This window comes from Triplophysa rosa, linkage group LG1 (assembly GCF_024868665.1).
Source record: "Triplophysa rosa linkage group LG1, Trosa_1v2, whole genome shotgun sequence".
NCBI lineage: Eukaryota > Metazoa > Chordata > Actinopteri > Cypriniformes > Nemacheilidae > Triplophysa > Triplophysa rosa.
Window position 1 is genome coordinate 12,973,890 of NC_079890.1, and position 23,556 is coordinate 12,997,445.

At 39.2% G+C, this 23,556-nt stretch overlaps 1 protein-coding gene across 7 annotated transcripts in view; it reads left to right on the top strand.

The window, feature by feature from the left end:
* Nucleotides 1-23,556, top strand: part of mark2b (MAP/microtubule affinity-regulating kinase 2b) — a 65,803-nt gene that overhangs the window by 10,147 nt on the left and 32,100 nt on the right. For all 7 annotated transcript variants that reach the window (XM_057343911.1, XM_057343919.1, XM_057343941.1 and 4 more), the window contains exons 2-3: nucleotides 22,355-22,528; nucleotides 23,009-23,062. In XM_057343911.1, the coding sequence (XP_057199894.1) occupies nucleotides 22,355-22,528; nucleotides 23,009-23,062 (228 nt within the window). The remainder of the gene's footprint in view (nucleotides 1-22,354; nucleotides 22,529-23,008; nucleotides 23,063-23,556) is intronic.

The window sequence follows — 23,556 nt, forward strand, 5'->3', positions numbered from 1 at the left end:
GAAATGTACTTTCGCCTGGTTTAATGCCATCCTCTATTGATCAGTGCACTGGCTGGTTTGATAGCAGGCTTCTAGCTGTGTTATAAATCATAATAAAATAATACTTGGCATATATGACATTGGACTCTCCAGCTATGTTTCTTTCCACAGGTCAATCGAATGCATTTAGACAACTACAATAAACAGGAGAGGGAATTTTTGGTATACCAGGCAGACACATTTGAATGAATTTGATATTGCAGCAATATAATCAATTTTATAAATAAACTACAAGATTGTGTAAAACTGTCTGTAGATCTTGTTTGTAACATACAACCTAAATGGTACATAAACACTGTATGTTGTTAATGCCCAACACTATGGCTTTATTATTGCTTTTTGTTATGTCTTTATAGGATTTACTTTGCACGAATTTATACAAATCAGCCACCTACGAATTACCATAAAATGAGACTGTAACATCCTGTTCCATTCTGACTGGAACTTAACCTGAAGTGAATAATCCATTAGATTGCTAGGCAATTTTGTCTTTGATCACTTCCATGCTGACGTTTTTCATGTGGAGCAGATCTAGCTGATCATAACCTTCTGATGTTTAGTGTGAAACGTCCACTACATCATAAAAAGCCAGCTGTGGGGTACATGACAGTTCGTTTTTATTTAAGGGCGGTTTCCCATTAGCACTTTTGGTTCGCACCCGAGTTCGATTAACGTCAGAGTTCGGTTCGTTTGGATGATGTGAACGCCGTCTTCCGAACCCGGGTGCACACCAGCAAACTGTACCCGAGTCCACTTAGAAAGGGAGGTGGGGTGCGGTTCATGCGAACTCCAGTACGGTTCGCTGCTGATATGAACGCAATCGTACCAAATCGCGGAAACAAACCCTTATGTGTAAAAACGTCCTTACATAATCAGTAATTGTGTTCTGAACTGCAAAATCGACTGAGCTGTAAGCCCATTGCATGTTTTGATCACTACATTATAGGTCTTCCCTACCTCAATGAAAGCAGATTTCCACAGAGCTAATAATACGCTTATGTTCCGTCTAGTACTTTATAATGACAGTGAATCTGATGAAATGCCTACCGCCCCTTCAGATTTCACTATAACTGTAACTAAGTAACCATGACTAATCTCACAAAGATGACAAGCAAACTTTATGACTTTATAACCTGTACTTTTATCTTACTGTTCTCTGTGTCAGCAATAGTCTTTGTTTCTGAAAAAAGAAACATTGACAAAACAGATTTCATTGTCAACAACTGACAAATGTCCACAAGTGACAGCAATGCACTCTTTTACACGTAACAATTTATTATATTTAAAGGGGTGATGACCAACTAAATTTCCCTTGAGCTTTTGACATAAGATCTTGGTATTAGTAACACATCCTGCAAGTGTCACAAATTAAAACATAATGTAATCAAGCTCCAAAAACAGTCAATTGCGATATTGTAGGGATGGGCACGAGTACTCGGACGCGACAGCGACGATCGATTATGAAAACGATGATCGTTTGGGTCTATAAATACATTTTTAAAATAAAATTATTGATTGGTTATGTTGGCATTTCGGGTGGTACCCAGAGATTTGATTGGTTGCAAGTCCGGAGCACAGCAAAGAGCATATTGAGAAAGCGCACACCGATGCCTGGTTTCACTTTGATAAACTTGATAAATACAGTCAAAGTGCAAAATGTGCAGCGCCAAGTTTCATACAAAACATACAAATCTACTACAAGTTTGATTCGTTACCATCTTACATTCTGTCTACACCGCACGCGAGTGGCGCGATGCAACGTGGCAAAGCAAAAAGAAACCGAACAAGGCGTTTGTTGCGTCTCTTCGCGCTGCATCGTGTGGGCACAGAATTTCTGTTTATAATGGGCATCATTTACATAAACAAATAATGAAACATTCGTTTTTAAGCTTTTCATTAATTGTAGTTAAATATTTCAGTGTAATAGACACACTTTTAGTAAAATTAAATTTTAGTTGATGACTAAATTTTAATTGAACTTTTAGAGTAAAAAAACAGACTTAAAGGAGAAAATAAAATGGATTTTGTATAGGCTACATATTTGAAACCCAGGCACAGGCACAGACCAGCAAAGTAAACAAATTCTCATCGTGTCACTTCTTCCAGCCGCTAAAACGATCCAGTCAGGGTTGGCGCATCAGCAAATGCAGAAATATTAATGATCATAACGTAAGGAAAGTGGAACACATATGTCTGTTTTAGCTACATTAAATATTGGATAAGAACAGTTTGATTAATAGACTACATTCTTTAGTCTTTCAAATGTATTTCATAGGCCCTATACGCAAAGTTTTTGGACCGCCTTCTGGGCCATTCTTAGTTTTAGACTAGTCGACTACACGGTTACAAAACTTTAGTTTAAACGACTGTCAAATTAGTCATCCCTAATACTAACGTGTTAACATGTTTGTGCTAATATCATTGCAGTAAGTGCACTATTTAGTAGGGATGTAACGATTCACTCAGCTCACGATGCGATGCGAGTCACGATTCTGATCTCACGATGCGATTTAGTCACGATTTACTCACGATTTATTTTGAAAAAATGAGTTGAAACAAATTAGAAATGAACAACTTCCCTTGCATTATTTCTTAAATGCTTCACGTTTCTTTGTATGATAAAATAATGTTTTATTTCAAATAACAAAACTAAACTGCAATTTTATAACAAATTAATAATAGAAAAAGTCTCTTTAATATAAACAAACTAATACTGTATGTGCTTTTCTTGGATTTTTTTGCATTTAAGAAATATCAGCATCCACGTTTAGATTTGCAGTGAAAATAGCGGCCCCTGCTGTTCAAAAAATGTATCGCAATTCAGTTCAAGCCTCAACCGATTTGAATCGTTGCTCATTACAACCGATTTTCAACCGGCTCACGGTGAATCGTTACATCCCTACTATTTAGGGTGCAAACCTACATTTAAAACAAGGCGCTGTCACTTTGCACACATTTAAGGAGAATGGTGTCTGCGTTTACTAGCGATTCATTTATATGCTCCCAGGTAAAAACTTTGATCGTAGACGTTTTGTTATTATTTGGATATCTGTGATATGAATAAACACACACTGTGCTTTAAAAGACAGATTGAGTAGCTGTATTTGCAAGTGCACATCTCTCAAAAAAGTGCACGTTGGTAGGCTGTCAATCATGAAAGTGGATGGTTTCTCTGAAGTCTTAAAAGGGAAACACACAAAACAGACCTTTTCCGCTAGAGAAATTGAAACAAGGTGGAATAAGGTAATAAAATACTAAAGTTTGTATGAAAATGTTTAATATTACAATTCCATCTCAGAGAACAAAAAATCATGTCATGACTCCTTTGGATCAAACTAAAGCATTTAGAGTTATGTCCTCTTAAGATTAAATGGCTATGGATAAAACTGATCCAAACAAGGAATTACTGTCTGGCAATCCCTACAGATTACATGACAATGTTTGTTGAGCATCTAAAACGATTACATACCTGAAATGCTGTTAAGTTCCTGTTCAGTATCCAGGGAACATAAACATACTGATATATTAACAAATGTATAGCCTGAATGCACTGTACTGTATGCATAAACGTAAATGTTTGCACTTACACATGTACCATGGTGTATTACAAATTACCATTTTATAGCATCAATGTAACACATTGATAAAAGAATACCACATCACAGTTCACAGTTTGAGGACATTGACGACCTTAATTTATAAACAAGACGTGATCTGTTAAACCAGGCATGACATGCCTGACAGTCCACAAAAGCTTCATCATTACACACTATTCATCTGTCATAAAACGTCACAGTGACACCCCAGACCATCAGCTTCAGTATAGCTGCTTACAATAACCAAATGCCAGCAACACGATTTATCATTGACAGCTAATTTTACAGAAATGGCATGCAGAACCCATTTAACTTCTGGGCAGGATTTGATTTTGTCCATTGGGAATTGGTTAGATCGTGAGAAGTGGGTGTTCTTGTTGTCCAAACCATATGAAACCAGATATGAATAATAATTTGCAGTGGATTGAGGACTATTCCTTGCCTGGAACACCAGCATCCACTTGTGAAGAGGCTTCTTAACTGAAGGTCAAGTTCACCCCATGAGAGATCTAACTGGTTCTTTTACAAAGTTTTCTGTATGTTCTATAACAGTTAACGTTTATGACATCAAAGTTCACCAAATGAAAGGCTCTGCATTAACAGCACACTTAAACCCTATTTGGCCGTTGGCCAACAATATTTTCCCCTGTGTGTGCGTCCTAGGTGACGTCGACTGGAAAGGAAAGTAATTTTAAAGGCAGAGCAAGTTATTTCATTCTGATGAAAGATAAAGACGGACATTGTTTGGAATAACATACAATGATATCGTGCGCAATAAGCCCTATTCGGACGGCATTAGTTTTATATGAGGTGGAGTAAAGTAATTATTACCGATGCGTCGCAGTAATTTTAGTCCTATCCGAATGTGCCATCTCATTAATAATTACAGACAATGGCGGGAAAGATTATGGCGACTTTTACCTTCTGTAAAAAGGTCTGGAATAACTACCTCAGGTAATACTAATCCAGTGCGAATAGACCAGCTGTAAATATGCACGTAAATGTGTTTAAATGCAGTTTTCCGCGGTTTATCGATTATTGAGGTGTCTGATGAAGGAAGCATTCAGTTGCCTTTTATGAGGTGGGGAAAAAGCACTTGTTAGAGGCACAACTGTATACACACTGTGTGTGTGTGCGTGCGTGCGTGCGTGCGTGTGTGTGTGTGTGTTCTTGTACATCTATATTTGTGAGGACCGGTTTGAGTTGTAGACCAGCGGTGTGAGGACAAGGAGAGTAAAGTGAGGACATTTTGGCCGGTCCTCACTTCCAGAGACCCCTTTAAAGGGCTGTTTGAGGGTGAAGACTTAATTTAGGGTTTAGGTTATAATTAAGTTTAGGTTATGTTTAGGGTAAGGGTTAGGGTCGGGCATGTAGTTCTGATGGTTAGGGTTAGGGTAACCGGCTAGAGATTGCATTGCGTCAATGTATGTCCTCATAAAGATAGCTGCGCAAGCATGTGTGTGTGTGTGTGTGTGTGTGTGTGTGTGTGTGTGTGTGTGTGTGTGTGTGTGTGTGTGTGTGTGTGTGTGTGTGTGTGTGTGAAAGAGGAAGAAAAGACAGATAAGTCAGTGCTGGTTTTTTGCAAACAAATATGTTTATTATTGCTTTGCTTTATATATGTTGTATTACGTGTGACTGTTTGACACCTTAAAGTGATGATTCAACAATCTCACTTCCTCGCTCTCCATCATAGCGTCATCAGCAAACCGTGATACAAGCTAACAGCTTTGTGTCATAGTCAGGACTACACACTTACCTGTAATGTTTTTGTGTGCAGTACAATGTGTTTGGTTGGAAAAAAAGGTGTAGGAGTTTGTGTGCAATGTTTTCTTGCTTCTCATCTGTGGGTTTGCAGACTGAATTGAATCTACAGAAATCTGACTTTCTTATGTGATCTATTGCCTGTCTGCACTGTACGAAGACATTTGTTATGCCTAGTGCATTACAATTTATCTCATTTAATTGTTTCAATAAATCCAGTCACACAGACTAATAATTGCTCAATGAAGTTGATAGTTTGAATCAGAAATTATTTAAGAATCTGGAGCACTTATTGTATCGGACTCACTGAGAAGATGGTTATAACTATACCTAGTTACAGATGCTCATTAACAAGAGTCATTTTTGTATGCTTTTGTATAACTTATTGTATGTTACCAAAAATAGTATGGTACATTTAGTATGTAGTTTAGATCAATTACGTAAGGGGAGTTTTGCGAAAATAGCATTTTGTAGGAAACACCGTTGTGTGTGTGTGTGTGTGTGTTTGTAAAAGAGAAGCAGAAAGATGGTGTATGTGTAGGTGGTGAAGTATTTATAGTTCTTTTTCATCGTGACTGTCGCTCTCTGGGCGTGTCTGTGTACGTTAAAAAAAGAGTTTCTCTCTTTCTAGACAGAAATGGCTTGGAATATTATGCCCAATTTCACTTCACCACAGCAAGAAAGACAGAAGAAAGAAAAGGAGGGAGAGGGCAGAGGGAGAAGGAAACTGTCCTTTAGAAAGGTTAAGAAAAGAGAAGATAGCATGAGGACGAACAACAGATCTCCATGGTAACGCTGCAGTCACGACCCAGCGACTGACTGCTTCTTTAAAGATGCGCTGGATTGTGTGCAAGAGTATTTATGGATGTTTAGAAGCAGAACAAGAAAGCACGCTTTACAGCTACTTGTGTGGCGAGTGTTTGTAATGGTGCTTTTCCATCGCATAGTACTGTACGGTACGGCACGGTACAGCTCACTTTTGGGGGGTTTTCCACTGAGTACAGTACCTAGTACCTAAGACTTTTTTTAGTACCACCTCGGTTGAGGTTCCAAGCGTACTGTACCGATATCAAAAGTCATTGGATTTGCAACACATGAATACGCATTTTAAATACGTAATATTATCATTTCGTTATATGCTTCGTGACGGTAATATAGAGATTGAGACCCTAAACGCAATGCTAAATGCTTCATTAGCTTACCCTTGTGCACCGTCGAGCAAACCAAATGATCGTTGTCTGCTCTTTGCTGTAAGATTTTCCAAACTCTGGTATTTTAGCAGTATTTTGTTTTGCTGCCATCCGCCATCGATGTGCTCCATTACTCCTGTGTTGTGCGTGCGTTTATGTCGCGTTCACAATGATGCTACGGCAGTAGAGGCAGCGCAACTATGACGATAAGTTTATAATCCCCACCCACTTTAAAGTGGTAATAAACTCCTGAGGAAACTGGAAAAGCAAACTGAGCCGAAGTGAAGTGAGCTGTACCGAGCAGAGTCGTACTAAACCTGACGGTACCATGCAGTGGAAAAGTGGCATAAGATTCCCGTGCTGCTGGTTCAATGTGTCGCGCATTTTTTAAAAAGAGGCTGTTGAGAAATGTTTGAAAGCTCGTTGATGACACCGATAACCAAGTCAATAAAAGTCAAACCTTTCTGTGGCGTGTAAACTACATGAAGCGTTTCTGGGTCTGATCAGCTGTCCTGAGCTTCCTGCTGAGCTGAGCCAGTGTCGGCTAAACACCGGATCTCAGGATAAGGTGGTATTTAAGGTTCAGTGCTGAAGTGAGCAGGACTCCAGTAAACCTAAAAAAGATTCAGCGACAGACAGCATGTTGTCAGAGAGAACATTATCCTATCCACACCGCTGTCTGTGTGTGTCGGAGACTATAATTACAAGGAGAGATAGATGATGACAAGACCTAGTAAGAGGAGGAGGGAGCAAAAAGTTCATTATGTTTCACCCGGATGGACTCTCATCATAGTTGATTCTTTAATAGTAAGGTTAACGCCAAAGAATATAGTTTGAGATACTAAAAATTAGCGCTTTTGCAGACTCTCTCCAGCCACATTTTCTTGGGGGCTGCCTCGCTTTCTATCTTTGAGCAGCTGTCTACTGAGGGGGTTCATACAAACAGTGAATTGATGAGCCAAAGCGAACAGAAGTCAGTCATTCATTTTTAAAGAAAGTTTAAAAGGTCAAGTTAGGTGGAGTTCAAATTGCCAATTTGCAGTGATGTGATATGTTAGTTATCTGTGGAAGTGAAGCTCATGTGATCTGTTGAACACAGTTGTATACTGTATCGGTATATTATTTATTAGGAGTGTAACGATACCCTGCTATAGAAAAAAATTGATGTATGTTTTATGATATGAATTGTCTGGTATGTGATCTGCATCAACACGTTTAATGTGTTTGTGTGTGGTTAAGCTTTTCTAATTCCTCTCTTAATTTTGTGTCAAAGGGGTCATGTGACTAGGGAAAGCTCCACAAGCGCAACCATGCCACTCTTTCACTCATAAACACGCAAAACAAGCAGATTACAAATACACCGTGGAAATCATATGGCCCTATAGACATCACTGTAACACAGATCCCAGTAGGGAAGGAAGGAGGCGGGAACCGGCGAACATTTAACAAACTTTAATAAAAAATAAACAAACAATAATACAGAAGTAAAAGGCTGGCAGCCACCTCACGGTCGACTGCCGGCCACACAAACATAAATAAAACTTATCACATGATCCGGGCCCGGTCCTCTCTCGTCAGCAGTCCTGTTGCTCGTCCTCTTATGCTCCAGAGCTCCCCTGTGAGGCATGCGGACCGGTGCGCGTACAGCTGATACTCATTATCACTCACGCCACCGGCCCCGCCTTCCTCGCTACAATCACACATAGGTTGAGCAAACTTCAGCCATTCGGACATCATTCAGGGATGGAAAATGACAGGCAGCAGCCTCTAATTCGCCATTTAACACATGAATACACAGAAATAAAACAACGCAAGTATCAATAACAGTATCGTTTGTCATGAAGCTTATCGATACTCTGGTATCGACCCAATTATGTACTGGTCCAAAAAAGTACCAGTTCTCGGTACCCATCCCTACATGTGACAGGGCTAAAACGAATATTATCATTTGGTTTAGATGTAATGCAATGTGTATTCACGATTTAAGGTTCAAAAACGCTGTATTTTACACATACCGTGCATGTTTGTATCTCTTCTTTGCCTCGCCTCTCAGAAACACACAGATTTTTTACAAAGCTCATTGCTCTGAAAAGCGAGGTGGACCATCAGATTCCAAAGCAATTGTACTGACAGATACGCCCACCTTAGTTGCGTATACATTTGGGCGGTCTTAGTCAAACCATACCATGAACTGACGTAGATTTGTGGGGGTGTTACGCGAGGCGTTTCAGGCAGGTCTGGGTGAGCATTCACTTCTAGATAGAATGCATCTTTTGTTCCGACACTTTAATTTTTGCAATTTTATGTGTCTAATACATGCATGGGCAACTTATACCACACCAAAGACACAGAAAAACACGTATTCGGGCCATATGACCCCTTTAAAATTCAGTTTTTTTCATTTTTATTAATTTACATCAGGTTCAATTAAACCTTGAATGTTGTCAATAACAACATGTTCGGGAAACAATTCTGTTTATTGGAATTTTAGTTACATTTTTAAGCTGCCTTAATGACGTGAAAGTGTTTATTTTTAGTGAGGTTACCTGTCTTTGTCCCAAGATGCTGGGATAGGCTCCAGCCCTCCCACGACCCTGCAAAGGACAAGTGGGTTTGGAAAAGTGATGGATATTTATTTTTAGTTAGAGCTACTTTCTATGAGAGTTTTCAGTAGGATTGATAAAACTGTTGAAAATTTTAACTTTCTTTGACTATATCCACTTAGGGTTGGGCCGATAGACGATGGAATCATCCATCGCTGATGGCTGAAAGATATCACGATGTTGAGCTGACATTGTGACTTTGTAAACTGCGCTGCTCATGTATGTATAGAGTAGACGCCTGTGACTTAATATCTGTTCAGCTCATGCATGTATAGAAAAGACGCGTGTGACTTTATAACTTCGTGCTCTACCCAGTGTCATTGTCATCACGATGTTTCACTATAGACAACGCCCAACCCTATATCCACTTGGACTCTGAGTTCATTGTTAATCTGTAGAATTTTGGTAAGAATCAAATACTTTAAATTTGAAATAGCCTTTGTGTCAGAACCGCAGCTACAAAATTGTTTCCGTTACTTATTTGTTCCTTAAATCGTGCACTACATCTCATGCATTTCCATGCGTAACGCAACATCACGTGTAGTTCTGGTGCACAAGGAAGAAAGACTAGCCATTAAGGAGTGTGCGATTGTAAAAGTGCATTGTGTCATTGTGACCTGGTGTTTCATTACTGTTTATGAGTGATGTATTGATATTGCTTCTGCTTTATGTATCAGCAGCACTCCTGTGACTTTGGACGCAAGCTGTGCCAAAGTCTAAAACCTAGCCGGCCATAACTGCACACATGCCCTCTAATGCCTTAAATCCTTGCCCCCTGTTCCTGTCAGCACACTGCCAATCTCTCTGCTTTCATGCCCTGACCTTTGCTACCGCTCTTAGCTCAATTTACATGTAAACTCAAATCTACACACACACACATCTACACACACACACACACACGCACACACACACACACAGTGTGTGGGAATGCTGTATTGTTTTGCCCTGTGTTTCTCATGCCTTTCTTGCGAGCGGCCTCCCTTACAAAATTGCTATCATGTGAAATGGTTAAATAAACAAAAAATGTTTTGTATTCGGATACATACCTCTGAGTGTTCACCATTTAGTGGGATGACGTCAAGCATCAAGTTTACAGCTTTGAACTTTGGTCAAGTTGGTCTTTGAAGACGGAACTGTCATGAATTACAGTGCTCAGATGTGTGGACTGTGGTTTGCGCACACACACAACACGCAAATACGGGCATATTGGATTTGGCTGGGGCCCTCTTTGATGATTGAACTTTCTCTTTAATTAATGAGATTACTGTCCGCTTTAGCCGGAGTATGAAATAGAGAAAGTCCTGTGAAGTCAGATAGAAAATTATCAACAGTCCTTGATGCTACTTTTGACCTTTTCACATGCTTTTCATTTGTGTTTAAATAGTAAAACGAAAGAACAGGAAACCTAGAGAAACCTAGGCACGCAGGTCCACATTTGGGTTTTGTGTGTGATTTCAGCAGATGGACCCATCCGCTTTCATCTAATCCACTTTAATCCAATCCAATCTAATCTAATCTATCTTGATCTGTATGTTTCTCCTGTGTAATGGGGTAAAGTGGGAAATTGGGATTTAATCTTAATTTGGAGTGGAGATTTGATGTAATTTGGTGGGATTAGGGGACTGTCGGGTGTTTTAGATCACATCCTGGACTGCAGGGAGGTCAGATGAGATAAGGATTTTTCATTCACTAGGACACTCATTGGGTGCTATGCTAATGCCTCCTCTCCTCTCTTGTCCAATTACTGTCCTGCCAGGGTCAGGTCATTGTCTTCTCTGTCCTTTGGCCTAGCGGTTAGTGCACATTCAGCTGATTCACTTATGGCACTTGTGCAGGTGCAATCAAACTCTTTCTGTATTGTCACTGTTCAAATGCTGAAAAAGCCAAAAGTAAGATTCAACTGCTATTTTTCCATTATATAAAGGAAATCTGGTATGTCCATTGTTGTTAGTGGTGGTGTTAGGGTGTTATGGCCACACCCACCATTGTGGTCCCCGTATTTTTAATGGTTATTAGAAGTCCTAAGATAAATGCCTAATTGTATTTTGGTGATGCAATTTTTATACAATGCCTAGAGACCTGATTTCATGTTGAGAGCTACTTTAGTGATCTAACAGCACCTTTCACTGTCAATATTATTGAGGTGTCCAATCAAATAAAAGAAGGCGGGAGTTACTGTTGACATAAACAGAGTATAAGAATTCCAGTGCAACACTGCCTTAGTTTTAATTAGGGATAGGTATACCAGTATCGGGTATCGGCCCGATACCAAGCTCATGTACTCCTACACGTACTCGTAATGACATACCGATACCAAAGACCGATACCTCACGTGACATACATGGAGCCCTATGATTTCCACAATGTGGAAAACGCGGACGGAATAGAGGAATCCAGGCATAAAAACAGAATTTGCTGTACAACCCGGAATGACACGGAATACGGCGGATGTATTATTTCCTAACAAGAAATTAGCGCTGAACCGCTAACAGCTAACGTAACAGCTAACGAAATATTCAGATACTGTTTAAATATGTATTCTGCTTGTTTTGCGTGACTGTGTGAAAGAGTGGTGCGGTTGCGTGTACGGAACCTGAACGCATTGTGCTTGTGAAGCTTTCAGCGCCAGCGTTTCACTGCACTAGGACACGAACACATAACAAACACCATTTGCGGCGATCCGTCAAAAATGAAAGTACGGTTAACTTAAACAAACGCTCTTTGCGGCGATCCGTCAAAAATGAAAGTACGGTTAACTTAAACAAACGCTCTTTGCGGCGTCCCGTCAAAATAATTTTTTTTATACTTCAACCACAGAGTATATTGTTTACTTTAGCAAACTGAAGTAAATGTGCTAGTAAAATTGTGCTACTTATAATTTTTTTTAACTTAATTTAAAAATAGTACTTAAATTTAAGTAGACCTAAAAACAAAAGAAAAAAAAATGTACCAGTAAGATACTGGTTTATTAACATAATTGTACATTATACAGGCATCTGTTATAGGTATCGGTATCGGCGAGTACCAGGAAAAAAGTATCGGTACTCGTACTCGGTCTTTAAAAAATGGTATCGGTGCATCCCTAGTTTTAATGGTGAAAGATAAGGTGAACTGACGCACCCATTTATTACATTTACATTTATGCATTTGGCAGATGCTTTTATCCGAAGCGACTTAGTTTGCATTGTACTATACATGTGCAATCCCCTGAGATCAAACCCATGACCTTGGCGATGCTAGCGACATGCTCTAACCACGGAGCCACAGGAGAGCTGTGATGAACTATTGAGCTATTTAATGAACTTTGTTGCCTTGCTTTCCTGGTAAATTCAACTTCCCCTTTCCGTCTATGAAAATGATTTATAAAATTCAAAGTGGGAATTTCATTCTCAGACCTTTACTACAACATGCTGAACTGTGTGACTCAGGTGAGTTTATAAACAGTTTCAACAGAAAAAGTCCGGCCTTGTTTGTTGTCTTTGTTTGTACACTCTTAAAAATAAAGGTGCTTAAAAGGTACTTCGCAGCTTTGCCATAGAAGAACCATTTTTTGGTTCCACAAAAAAACATTCAGTCAAAGGTTCTTTAAAGAACCATCTCTTTCTTACTTTTTATAATCTGAAGAACCTTTTCTCGCCACAAAGAACCTTTTTTGAAACAGAAAGGTTCTTCAGATGTTAAATGTTCTTTATGGAACCAAAAGGTTCTTCTATGGCATCAAAGTTTTATTGTATATGTATTAAATAAACAATTTGTTGAATTTGATGGTATATTCATTTTTAGGGGTGTGACGAGATCTTGTGGCACGAGATCTCGCGAGATCCTATGTGAATGCAATATCCTCGCGCTTTTGGCATGATTGAGTGCAGGGCTCGAAATTGACACCATTTTAGTCTCATGTGCTCCCTAAATTTAACCTGTGCGACCTCAAAATATATTTGGGGCATGTTTTGTTGGGGTCCGACCGGTTTTCATTACTGTACAGAAGGCGCTAATAACTGCACAAAGTATGTGCGTGCTGTGAGCTACAGTGACCGGCCCGGCCATTCATAGACAACGTGATTTTACATCCCGAAACCTAATGAACAATAGTAATAACTTGCTAAAAAAGATACTAATAAGTGTGTGTGTGTTAGGGGTGGGTGATCTTAAATCGCGATCGATCTCGGGTCCTCAATCCACTTTTCAACAGAATCTCGAGGGTCATGATCTTGTCTGTCGTCTAAAACAAGAGGTGTGTTTGACATCATTCAGCTACAGTCCAGGAGTGTCAAACTCAATTCCTGGAGGGCTGCAGCTCTGCACAGTTTAGCTCCAACCCTAATCAAACACACCTGATTCATCTAATCAAGGTCTTTAGGATTACTAGAAACCTCTAAACAGGTGTGGGTTGGAATTGGTTGTAGCTAAACTATGCAGAGCTGCGGCCCTCCAGGAATTGAGTTTGACACCACTGAGCTACACAGACCCATTGGCATATGACACTAAAGCACCGCGAGATGCTTTCGAATCACTCTCGCCGTGCTGCGAGGTCTCACACATGATAAACAGTTTTGCAAGTGCATTAGACAGAGCGGCTTGTTTGTGTGAAATATGTTTGTCCGAAATATGTTTGTCCTTGTGCTTGTTTGTGTGTGACGTTAATCGATGGCGCACCGCTAATTTACTTAGTTTTAGTCTATTTTGCGATTGAAACTCGTTTCCTGGCTCTGCACGATAATTTATCGCGATACCACTAAATCCTATTGTGATCGAGCTGGCTGCGATATGCAATGTGTCGACATTTTTTTAATGCGTAGCTAGTCCGTGAAGCACGGCTCTGGGATCAGTAGGAAATGCTGCTCGATCTAAAAGCAGTGCGAGTTTTGAGTCGCTTATAATGTGCATTTGAAAAAGCAACACCGGTCAAACATGATCATTATAAATATACTTTATTATCATGAAAATACCTGAGGAGGCTTCAGTAACAGTGATAAAAAGATGTCCATAGGCATAGATTCTAGAAGGTGTCATGGTCTTCTTCTGCAGTGCGTATTTGGAGTTTCCGCACGAGAGCGCCCTCTGGCTTTCGGATGCAGCAGCATTTTCCCGTACTTTACTCAAAAGCTGTGCATAAATCACGTGATATTTATCGTCGGTTTATCGTGACAGATTTCCATAATGCAGATGCAGAATATAAATGTCATCTGCCGGTTCTGCGTGTATGAGTGAATGTGTTGCACAGTTTAACATGCTACACGCGTGATGCTCATGGATTTGTATGTGCCTCACTGTATAAGGACATAAACACATGAACATCATTTCCAGAGTTGCCCTGAGAGTTTATTTCAGGTGCATTTAACTGTTTTCACTGTTTTAGAAAAACTATAGTCACTGAACTATACACACAGAAAACCAAGCATCTATTGAGGAATTGTCTTCACGATGACCCGTCAAAATAGAACACAGGTTAACCTAAACGCTCGAATGAAAAAATACTGTAGTGTTCTATAGTATTTGATATAGAAAATTGTGGTATTCTTGTTGTAAATTGATCAACTGTAGTAGTATACTTTAATATTTACTATAGTAAGGTTCAAAAACACTATGGCCCGGTTTCACAGACACGGTTTAGCTTAAGCCATGACTATCCCTTAGTTGAATTAAGATATTTATGTCGCTTTTATAAAATGCCTTAGAAGAATACATTACCAGGGTTTTTCCTGGCTCAAAATGAGGCGGAGGTGCTGCCTTCCTGATCTTGTACACACATAGGCCTACTGTACCTTTTAGTGGCTTAACCAAAGTGACTTTGAGTTTGACATATTAAAAGTTCTAATAAAAAATGACAATTAAGTTATATAAAACATTACTTTTATTCAACCAAACAGAAATGTTTTCTTATCAAATAAAGCTTTTTTTTCCCCAAAAACTTTTCAGCCCACAATAGCCAACCAATAGTCTTTCTAAATGAACAAAGCTCATTCACATCTTGCATTCTCTGTGGTTCACTTTAAATGATTCAAGGATCTCTTATGTTCGCTAGGGACTGAAAAGTTCAATAATTTAAATCAATCGGTTCAAATGAGTCATTCGTGTGCGAGTCGTTCTAAACGCAATGTGCGTTCATACTGGCGAACTCGCTGTGTACAGTATACGCTGATTCAACGACCCGACTGCACAGTTAAAGACATTACAATGATGTACGTCATGTTAGTTTAAGAAATTTCAAGAAATTAAACGTACTTGGATGCAAAACAAACAGCCGTGAAACACAGACTGGCTCTTGTTCTGCAACTATTTTTAGCGCCTCAGTGTGCTAATAACGAAACAGCGCCTCCACTGTGGCGTAATGTCGCAACTGCAGTTACAAATGACAGTCTGTTAAATGCACGCAGCATTTCTTGTGAAGACTCGCAACATAATTTTGGCGATAGCCTGAGGCGGCATGACATTTGACGGAGACGGCCGCCTCCAATTTCTCTATGCAGGAAAAACCCTGATTACTGGTGTGCATCTTGAGACAAAACAATGGCACTGATATATTTTAAGATATTTCTGGCCAGGTTATGTCACAGATTCATTTTAGTCTGGGACTAGCTTTAAGCCTTGTCTGTGAAACCGGGCCTATATTATCTAGGAATTTTACTGCAGTTTACTATAGGCCTAGTAAATACTACTATAGGCTACTATAGTATTTTAATGTGGACAAATATATCACTATTGTGAAGTAAAAAATGGACAACACAGAACAATAAAAAATGGGTTAACTAAAAATGATATGGCCCCTCATTGATCCATTTGTGTATAACATTAATGTCCTTTGTTGTTAACCAGTGTATTTTTTGATGATCTGCATTTGTGTTTTTTAAAGATGATAACAGACGTTTTATAATTGTGGTACCTGTACAACTGTTTGGCCTGTGCTACAAATCTTTAAACCTAAAAAAGTTAATGTACCGCCCTGTATTCAATTCAGATCGTGGCTCGAGATTCTTTGTTATGAAGATCGTGATATGGGTTTTTGGGAAGATCGCCCAGCCCTAGTGTGTGTGTGTAAGGTGGGGGCTGGGTTAGAGTTTAAGAATAAAGGAACATGAGAGAGTTCACCAGTGCTAAAGGAAGTCATAAATTAACAATATGCATGTGATACTTTACACAGTATTCATTTTATGTTTCTCTGAGCTGTATTCATGTATATTATAAGTATTGTATATTGTTAAAATGAAAGTGGAAGACTGTGGAGAAAGCTACAATTGTATGCCTTTAACTCTGCCAACTGCTTTTCATAACCTACATTTACAAAGCCTGCATTTAGATTGACAGCCATGTTTACTAAAGAGAGTGATTTTCAAACTGTGCTCCATAACAAAATGTACAGTATGTTATTTTTTATTTACTGTCCTGAGTAGGGCTGCACGATTATGGGTCAAATGATAATCCCAGTTATTTTGCTCAATTTTAATCACGATTAATAAACACGATTAAGTTCAGAACTTTGGTTTTTAATTTCACTTCAGCAAGTTTATTAGGCCAATATAACTGAATATGTTATAATCTACTGCCATTGAACTTCTTCAACACTGTATTTCAAAGCATGCAATCAATCATCTAAACACTCCTCCACAAAAATTAACATTTTGTGACCTTCAGAATAGGGGTGGGCGATATAGAAAAAAATTAAAATCACGATTTTTTCTGGATACATCACGATTCATGATTTTATCCCGGTTCTTTTTCAAGTTGGTTTTAAGACTATTTTGCAAATTTCAGAGCTACAATACAGCCAAACTAATGTCCCCATATAAAAACATACTCTTTACCATTTATATTTTCAAGAATATTTTAATCAAGTTAAGATTTAATGCAAGTGCAATTCTGAAAGTATGAACATTCAACAAGACTTGCTTTACAATTAACATCACAAAATGAACATTGGTTTAATAAATCTAACAGTTGTAACAGTCAGATAGCTTATTAGACATAGATCCCAGCAAACAGGTTCAAAAATGTAAATAGCTCATTTTTACAAAGTTAAATAATGTTTCAATAAAAAAAAAATACTTGGTCTAGTTAAATAAATGCAAGTGCACAGACTTTAGCATAACTCCCAAAAAATAAACATTGGCTTCCAAAGGTAAAAACAAAAACACACATACAAAATGTAAACTACCTTTCGTAATCTGTTTAGTAGATTTTTCAAAGTGCAACGTGTTTCAGAACCAAAACAATAAAGGTACAAAAATATTTCCTGACCTGAGTCCTGAGTCTTGTAAACTTAGCAGCTTTGGAACATATCCATTTCTAAAAGAACACACAGTATGACTAATCACAGTCACAAATTTTTAGAAAGGAAAACCAGCTGATTCACTTTATCTGGCTTGAGAGTTGCCCTTTGGCAGGTGACAATATTGCCACCAGTACTGAAGGCTCTTTCTGAGGGAGCACTTGTGGCTGGAATGCATAAATACTTTCTAGCAAGTTGGCTAACTCTTGGAAAGTTTGCCTCATGGACTTTCCACCATCCCAGTGGATCCACCTCACTTTCTGCATTTGCTTTCTGAAAGTATCCCTTCAATTCTCCTTCTATTGCCTCTTTTAGAGATGAGGAAGCTGATGTTGTGGCTGCAGATGCATTTACAACACCCGAGGCTTTTAAAAAGCTGGCAAGTGATTGTTTTGCTTTCTTGGGTGGTGTCTGACCCTCATCAGGGCTCTGTGATGTGGAGGTTGAGGTACTAGATGTAGGCTGCTGATCTGATGTTGGATACTGTATGGTCAGCAAAGACTCCAGCTCAGACAAAGCTCTGGTTTGTATTCCCTCTATCTTGTCTTTGTCTATGTATTGTGTTTTGAACCTGGGATCGACAAGCGAAGCCATGTCCAGCAGGTCATCAGTGGTGGGGTCCTGATATTTGTCAGTGAGGTATGCGAGAATGCTTGTCTTCATTGTTTTTGTTAGTTCAGTGTCTTCATCATTCAGGCTCAAAATGTTGACTTTCAACAGGTGAAGCACTGGCTTTACATAAGATATACTCACATAGTCCTCACCTGAGAGTGCATCAGTAAAGTCTTTCAGTGGACTCAATGCCTTTTTCACAGACTCCATTACGTCAACATCTTGCCATGACGGGACCAAATGCCTAGTCTTCTTGTCTGCCTTCAGGACCTGAGAAATGGCCTTTTCCTGGTCGAGCACTCTATCGATCATGTTGAGTCTTGAACCCCATCATGTTGGGGACTCGGTGATGAGCTTCTGTTGAAGTAGCTTTAGCTCAGTTTGAGCATTACTTAAGTCCCTCTTTTTCTTCCAGCTGAAGGAGAATGTACTGACGACTTTCTTGCAGACCGATGTTACGTGTTCAACACAAGGGTCTTTGGCACTTTTTTCTAATAAAAAAGAATAATGTATTAATTAGATTTAACCTAATGCACAATGTAAAATTTTATTTACAAATGTTTATATTATAAAATTATATTGTTTTATTGAAACCAAACAGATGTTCCACAAAAACGTTTTTATATATAAATAATACAAAACAATTACATATAACAGTGCAATTATTATTGCAAACTAATCTCATAATTTTACTGTTCAATGTTCCTAATGTAATTTTAAATTATTTATTATACGAACACAGGGCTCTAGACTAACTTTTTGCACTGGTTGCACTGGTGCGCCTAACTTTTTTTCTTAGGTGCACCAGCACAAAAGTTAGGTGCACCCAAATTTTCGACCGCATCGCATTTTTATAAGTTCACTTTTTTTTTAAATCGCTGTCCATATAGGCAATATTGACTTGTAAATGATTAACTAACAATCTGGTCAACATAAAGTTCTTTATTTGAAGCACAATTCTACAAGAAAGCAGGGCTCTAGACTAACACTTGAGAGAGGTGGCACTGGCACCAGCCCTTAATTTGATAGCACCAGAGTCGTGGGGTGAGGTAAGAAAAAGAATCACTAAAACTTCATTAAAATGTGTTTAATACATTAATAAATCAATTAGAAATTAATACAAATCATTGTTTATGATTGAATTATTTTTATTGTATATGTAAACTCTCTTTCAACACTTTACCATATTTAAAGCTACTTTCTTCCTTTATTTGTTGTGAACGACTCCTATATGAGAACACAATTCCTTTAATATCAGTGAGTGTTTTTGGGCCCGTCCGTTGTTGTTTGATGAACATTATAAACAGAGATCTTTATTATGCTGCTGCCCCTTTAAGAGCTCGTGCAATATACTGGAACACGTGTTTTGTTTCCCAACTGTTTGGTCACGAAACAAACTGAATACCTTTACAAGGTTTCTTGTTAATATGGGAATTTTTAGGTTATTTTGTGTTAATATGTCCGTTTCAGAGTAAGAAGGCGTGAAAGAGAACTACGTTTAGTATTTTGTGCTCTGACTCTCTGGGCGCGCGCATATCTCAAACAACCCGCGAGACCTGAAGGCTTTTAGTGATTATTCATCATGAAAGCTGCATTGATACACGTTTGGCTTCTATCAATAGCGACTCACAAATAAATAGAATTTAGCGTGATGTATAACGTTTTGTATGCTTTGCAGCATTGTTAGAAATCTTTATACAATAGTTCAGTGCTTAAAGTTTAAACACGTGTTTCCTGCATTAGCTTCACATGCATACAATACTTGCAACACATTTCGTTATCTTTGCTGTTTTGTACCTTAGCAGGGGAAATTCTTGTATTCTGCATATTTATTTAAGTTGCAAGATTGAGCGAAGCTTCACTCGTCTGCTCTTTCGGTCCTTCGCCTCTTACCCGTAACCTTCGAATTACGTCTTTGGGGGCGGGGCACTGATAGATAAGTAAATGGTTGAAGGAGGGGAGACGAAAATGAGTGACTGAATGCGCAGCATTCTGCACATTAAATTTATAATACGCAAAAATTATATATTAATTTTTATATTTATATATTAACCGGTGCGACCATTAAGAAAAACTTGTCCCACTGGCAGGAAAATTTGTCGCAAAATGAGACCATTTAGTCGCAGTCTAGCGTGTCACGCATTGGTTATGATTTTCGGACGGATCAGGCCTTAACTTAACATTCTTAACGAAAAAGTTGTCAATCGTTCTTTTCATCTTCTCTCATCATCCGCGGCTACATCCACTCTGTTTATCTGACTGGCCTAGGCTACTCACCTCTCTGTCCGACTGCAGCACAGCATTTTCACACGTACACACACGTACAGGAATATCTGGACCACGGCCAATCAGAGGGGGTCCGCCCTTCACTATCTCTGATTGGTTTAGACCACGATATGGGCCTAATGTGTCTGCTGTTGAACCACAGGGAGACTTTCGCAGAGACTTTTTTTCCCTCGAACTGCTGGTCGCACCGGTGCGACCTCAGATTTTTTTTAGTCGCACCATTGAGAAATTAGGTCGCATGTGCGACCAGATTGGTCGCACTCTAGAGCCCTGGAACAATCTCCTGAATGGCAGAGACAATATTTATTTTTAGTTGCACTCACCGATGGCTAGGTGGAGTCTGTGCCCAAAACACTACAGACGAGTCCAGCTGTTGAGCTCCAATGCCTTCACCATATTGGCCCCGCTATCTGTCGTCATACAGGACATGTTTGCTTCTTTCAGTCCCCAACATTCAAGCGTGTCCCTAAGGCCTTGCGCTATGAGCTCGCCCGTGTGATCTTGTGGGAAATATGTTGTTTCTAGACACGCACTGCACAACTTCCAGTCATAAATAAAGTGAATCGTCAGACTTAAATAAGGCTCTGACGTACGGCTAGACCATAAACCAGCTGTTGTAGCAAAAAACTTTACGTTTTGAATTTTGTTTTGCATCTTGCTGCGGCACTCGGAATAAAGCTGTGGAATGGCCGTGGAAGAAAAATATTTGCGGCTGGGTATTTCGTAACGTGGATCTTTACTCTTTTAAAGCCCTCATTTTCCACAGTCTTTCTGGGAATCATGTCTTTGGCCAGGTAAAATGTCACCGCATCAGTTACATCTTTCCAGCGCTTGCTCGTTCTGTCATACGGAGTTCCTTTCTCAAATGCGTCTTTCGTTAAAGTCGTTTGTTTAAGCCTTGTAGTTTCTGGCTGCTTGGTTGTACCTGATGTTCTCGCGTCCCTTTATAATTTGACTGTCGGCATACTCTTTCGGGTGCTTTCTTTTGAGGTGGTTAAAAAGGTTCGTTGTGTTGCCATCTGACGTGCGAATCTTATCATTGCAACATTTGCAAATAACTGCTGTTTGCGCTGTGTCTGTTGGGGAAAAACCAAACCATTTCCATATTACAGATGTTGAATTTTTTTAGGGACCAGCTCTTCCGCGTTTCCCTCCATCGTCACTGATTGCGTCGCTTAATCTCACTAAATTTAAGAGCAACGTACACGAGTTTGTTAACTTGGCGCCATCTATCGCACGGATGTTGACGAAATCAATAGAACAGCAACGGATATAACGTGTCGTGCACTATATAGGACGATGTAACGATTTTTCCGAAAAAGTGGATCGTGCTGTCTTATTATTAAAATAACCCCGTTCAAAAGTTTGGGAACTTGGTCCTTAATACTGTGTGTGGTTACCTGGATGATCTACGACTGTTTTTTTGTGCTGTGATGGTTGTTCATGAGTCCCTTGTTTGTTCTGAACAGTTCATCTGAGCACTGTTCTTCAGAAGATCCTCCATGTGCTTCAGATTCTTTAGTTTTCCAGTATCTTTTCATATTTTAACCTTTTCCAGCAGTGACTGTATGATCTTGAGATCCATCATTTCATGCTGAGGACAATTGAGGGACTCAAACAACTCAGCTGCACACTGGTGGTGGTTGAGGAGAGACCCCCTTCATATGATTGTAAAGCGCTTTGGGTGTACAGCAATACACAGAAAAGCGCTATATAAATGCCTCATTCACTCATTCAAACACAACTATTAAAAAAGGTTCAGACATTCACTGATGCTCTAGAAGGAAACACGATGCCCCGGAAGCAACAGAAGATGTAGACAGATTAAGTACAATTTACCTTGATCTTCAAATTCAGAAAGTTTTTACCCCCTGGCTCTTAATGCATCGTGTTTCCTTCTGGAGCATCAGATGACCCCAACTTTGACCATCTTTGCTCGTTACTAGAAGTTTTTGTCATATATGATCTGTATCTTCATATGTCTGTTTCCTGTTTCCTCAGACCCATTCCAATGCCAAAGGTGGAGGGCGTTCTAGCGTGCCACGATGTCGGAGTTTGGTTCCGACAACAGCTGAAGAGCAGCCCCACATAGGCAATTACAGACTGCTGAAGACCATCGGCAAGGGCAACTTTGCCAAAGTTAAACTGGCCCGACATGTCCTCACCGGTAAAGAGGTAACTTGACCACTTGTGTATCTGTCTCTCTTTGCAAAGATTGTAAAGTGCTGCTGTGTGTTGTGGATCTGGTTCGTCAAGTCTAAACACATTGTACGTTGAAACAATCTTGCGTTTGTCAAACTGGTCTACAGTACATGCTCAAACCCCTCTAAGATAGTTCTCATGTTCACATGACAAACAGCGCTAACTTAATATTGGTCATGCATCATTATTTATTAAGTCATAACAATAGGTTATTTAGCTGATGCTTATCCGGAGTTACAGTACACTTGTTAGGGGGACATTGCGCAATTCAGTGTTGAAAAGAAATAGAGCAACTAGATTATTAGTTGTTCGTAGGATATATCGGCCCTAACTGCATTTATAGTCATTTTTCTAGTATATGTGATCATGTGATCATGTTCTTGATTTTTTCATAGCAGCTAAAATGTGACCAAGAGAGTCGTGTAAAGATTCACTTGTGTTTCTTGTTCACAGGTAGCGGTGAAAATCATAGACAAGACACAGCTCAACTCTTCTAGTCTTCAAAAAGTGAGTCTGCAGATCATCTTTATCTGTATATCTGTGTGGAGAGAGGAGTAATTACAGGAAGAGAGGCTGAAGGATTTCCTCCGACGGGAATGAATAAGTCCTCCTTTACCTCCCCCAAAACACTCATACAGACTGACACTGACCATGAAATATTAAATACATCAGTGAAACTTTGTGCTAGAACAGCCGCCCCATTATAGAGGTCATTAATAAAATGTAGTTAATGCATCACTGCTGTTGCTTCTGGCAGAATGTTAATGTGATGTAAGTCCTGTTATGTTAATATGTAATCACAGGTACATACTGTAAGCATTTGTTAGGAGGTTTAAAAAGAAAAAAATATGTTTAGTCTTGGTTAGCTTTGCATTCACACTGGCATTTTAACAAGGAACCTAAAGTTACCAAACCTAACAGCATATGTATAAAGTCGCAACGTGATTGGACAGCTTTTATGATGTATATTGTGATACAGAACTTACCAGACATCCAAAACA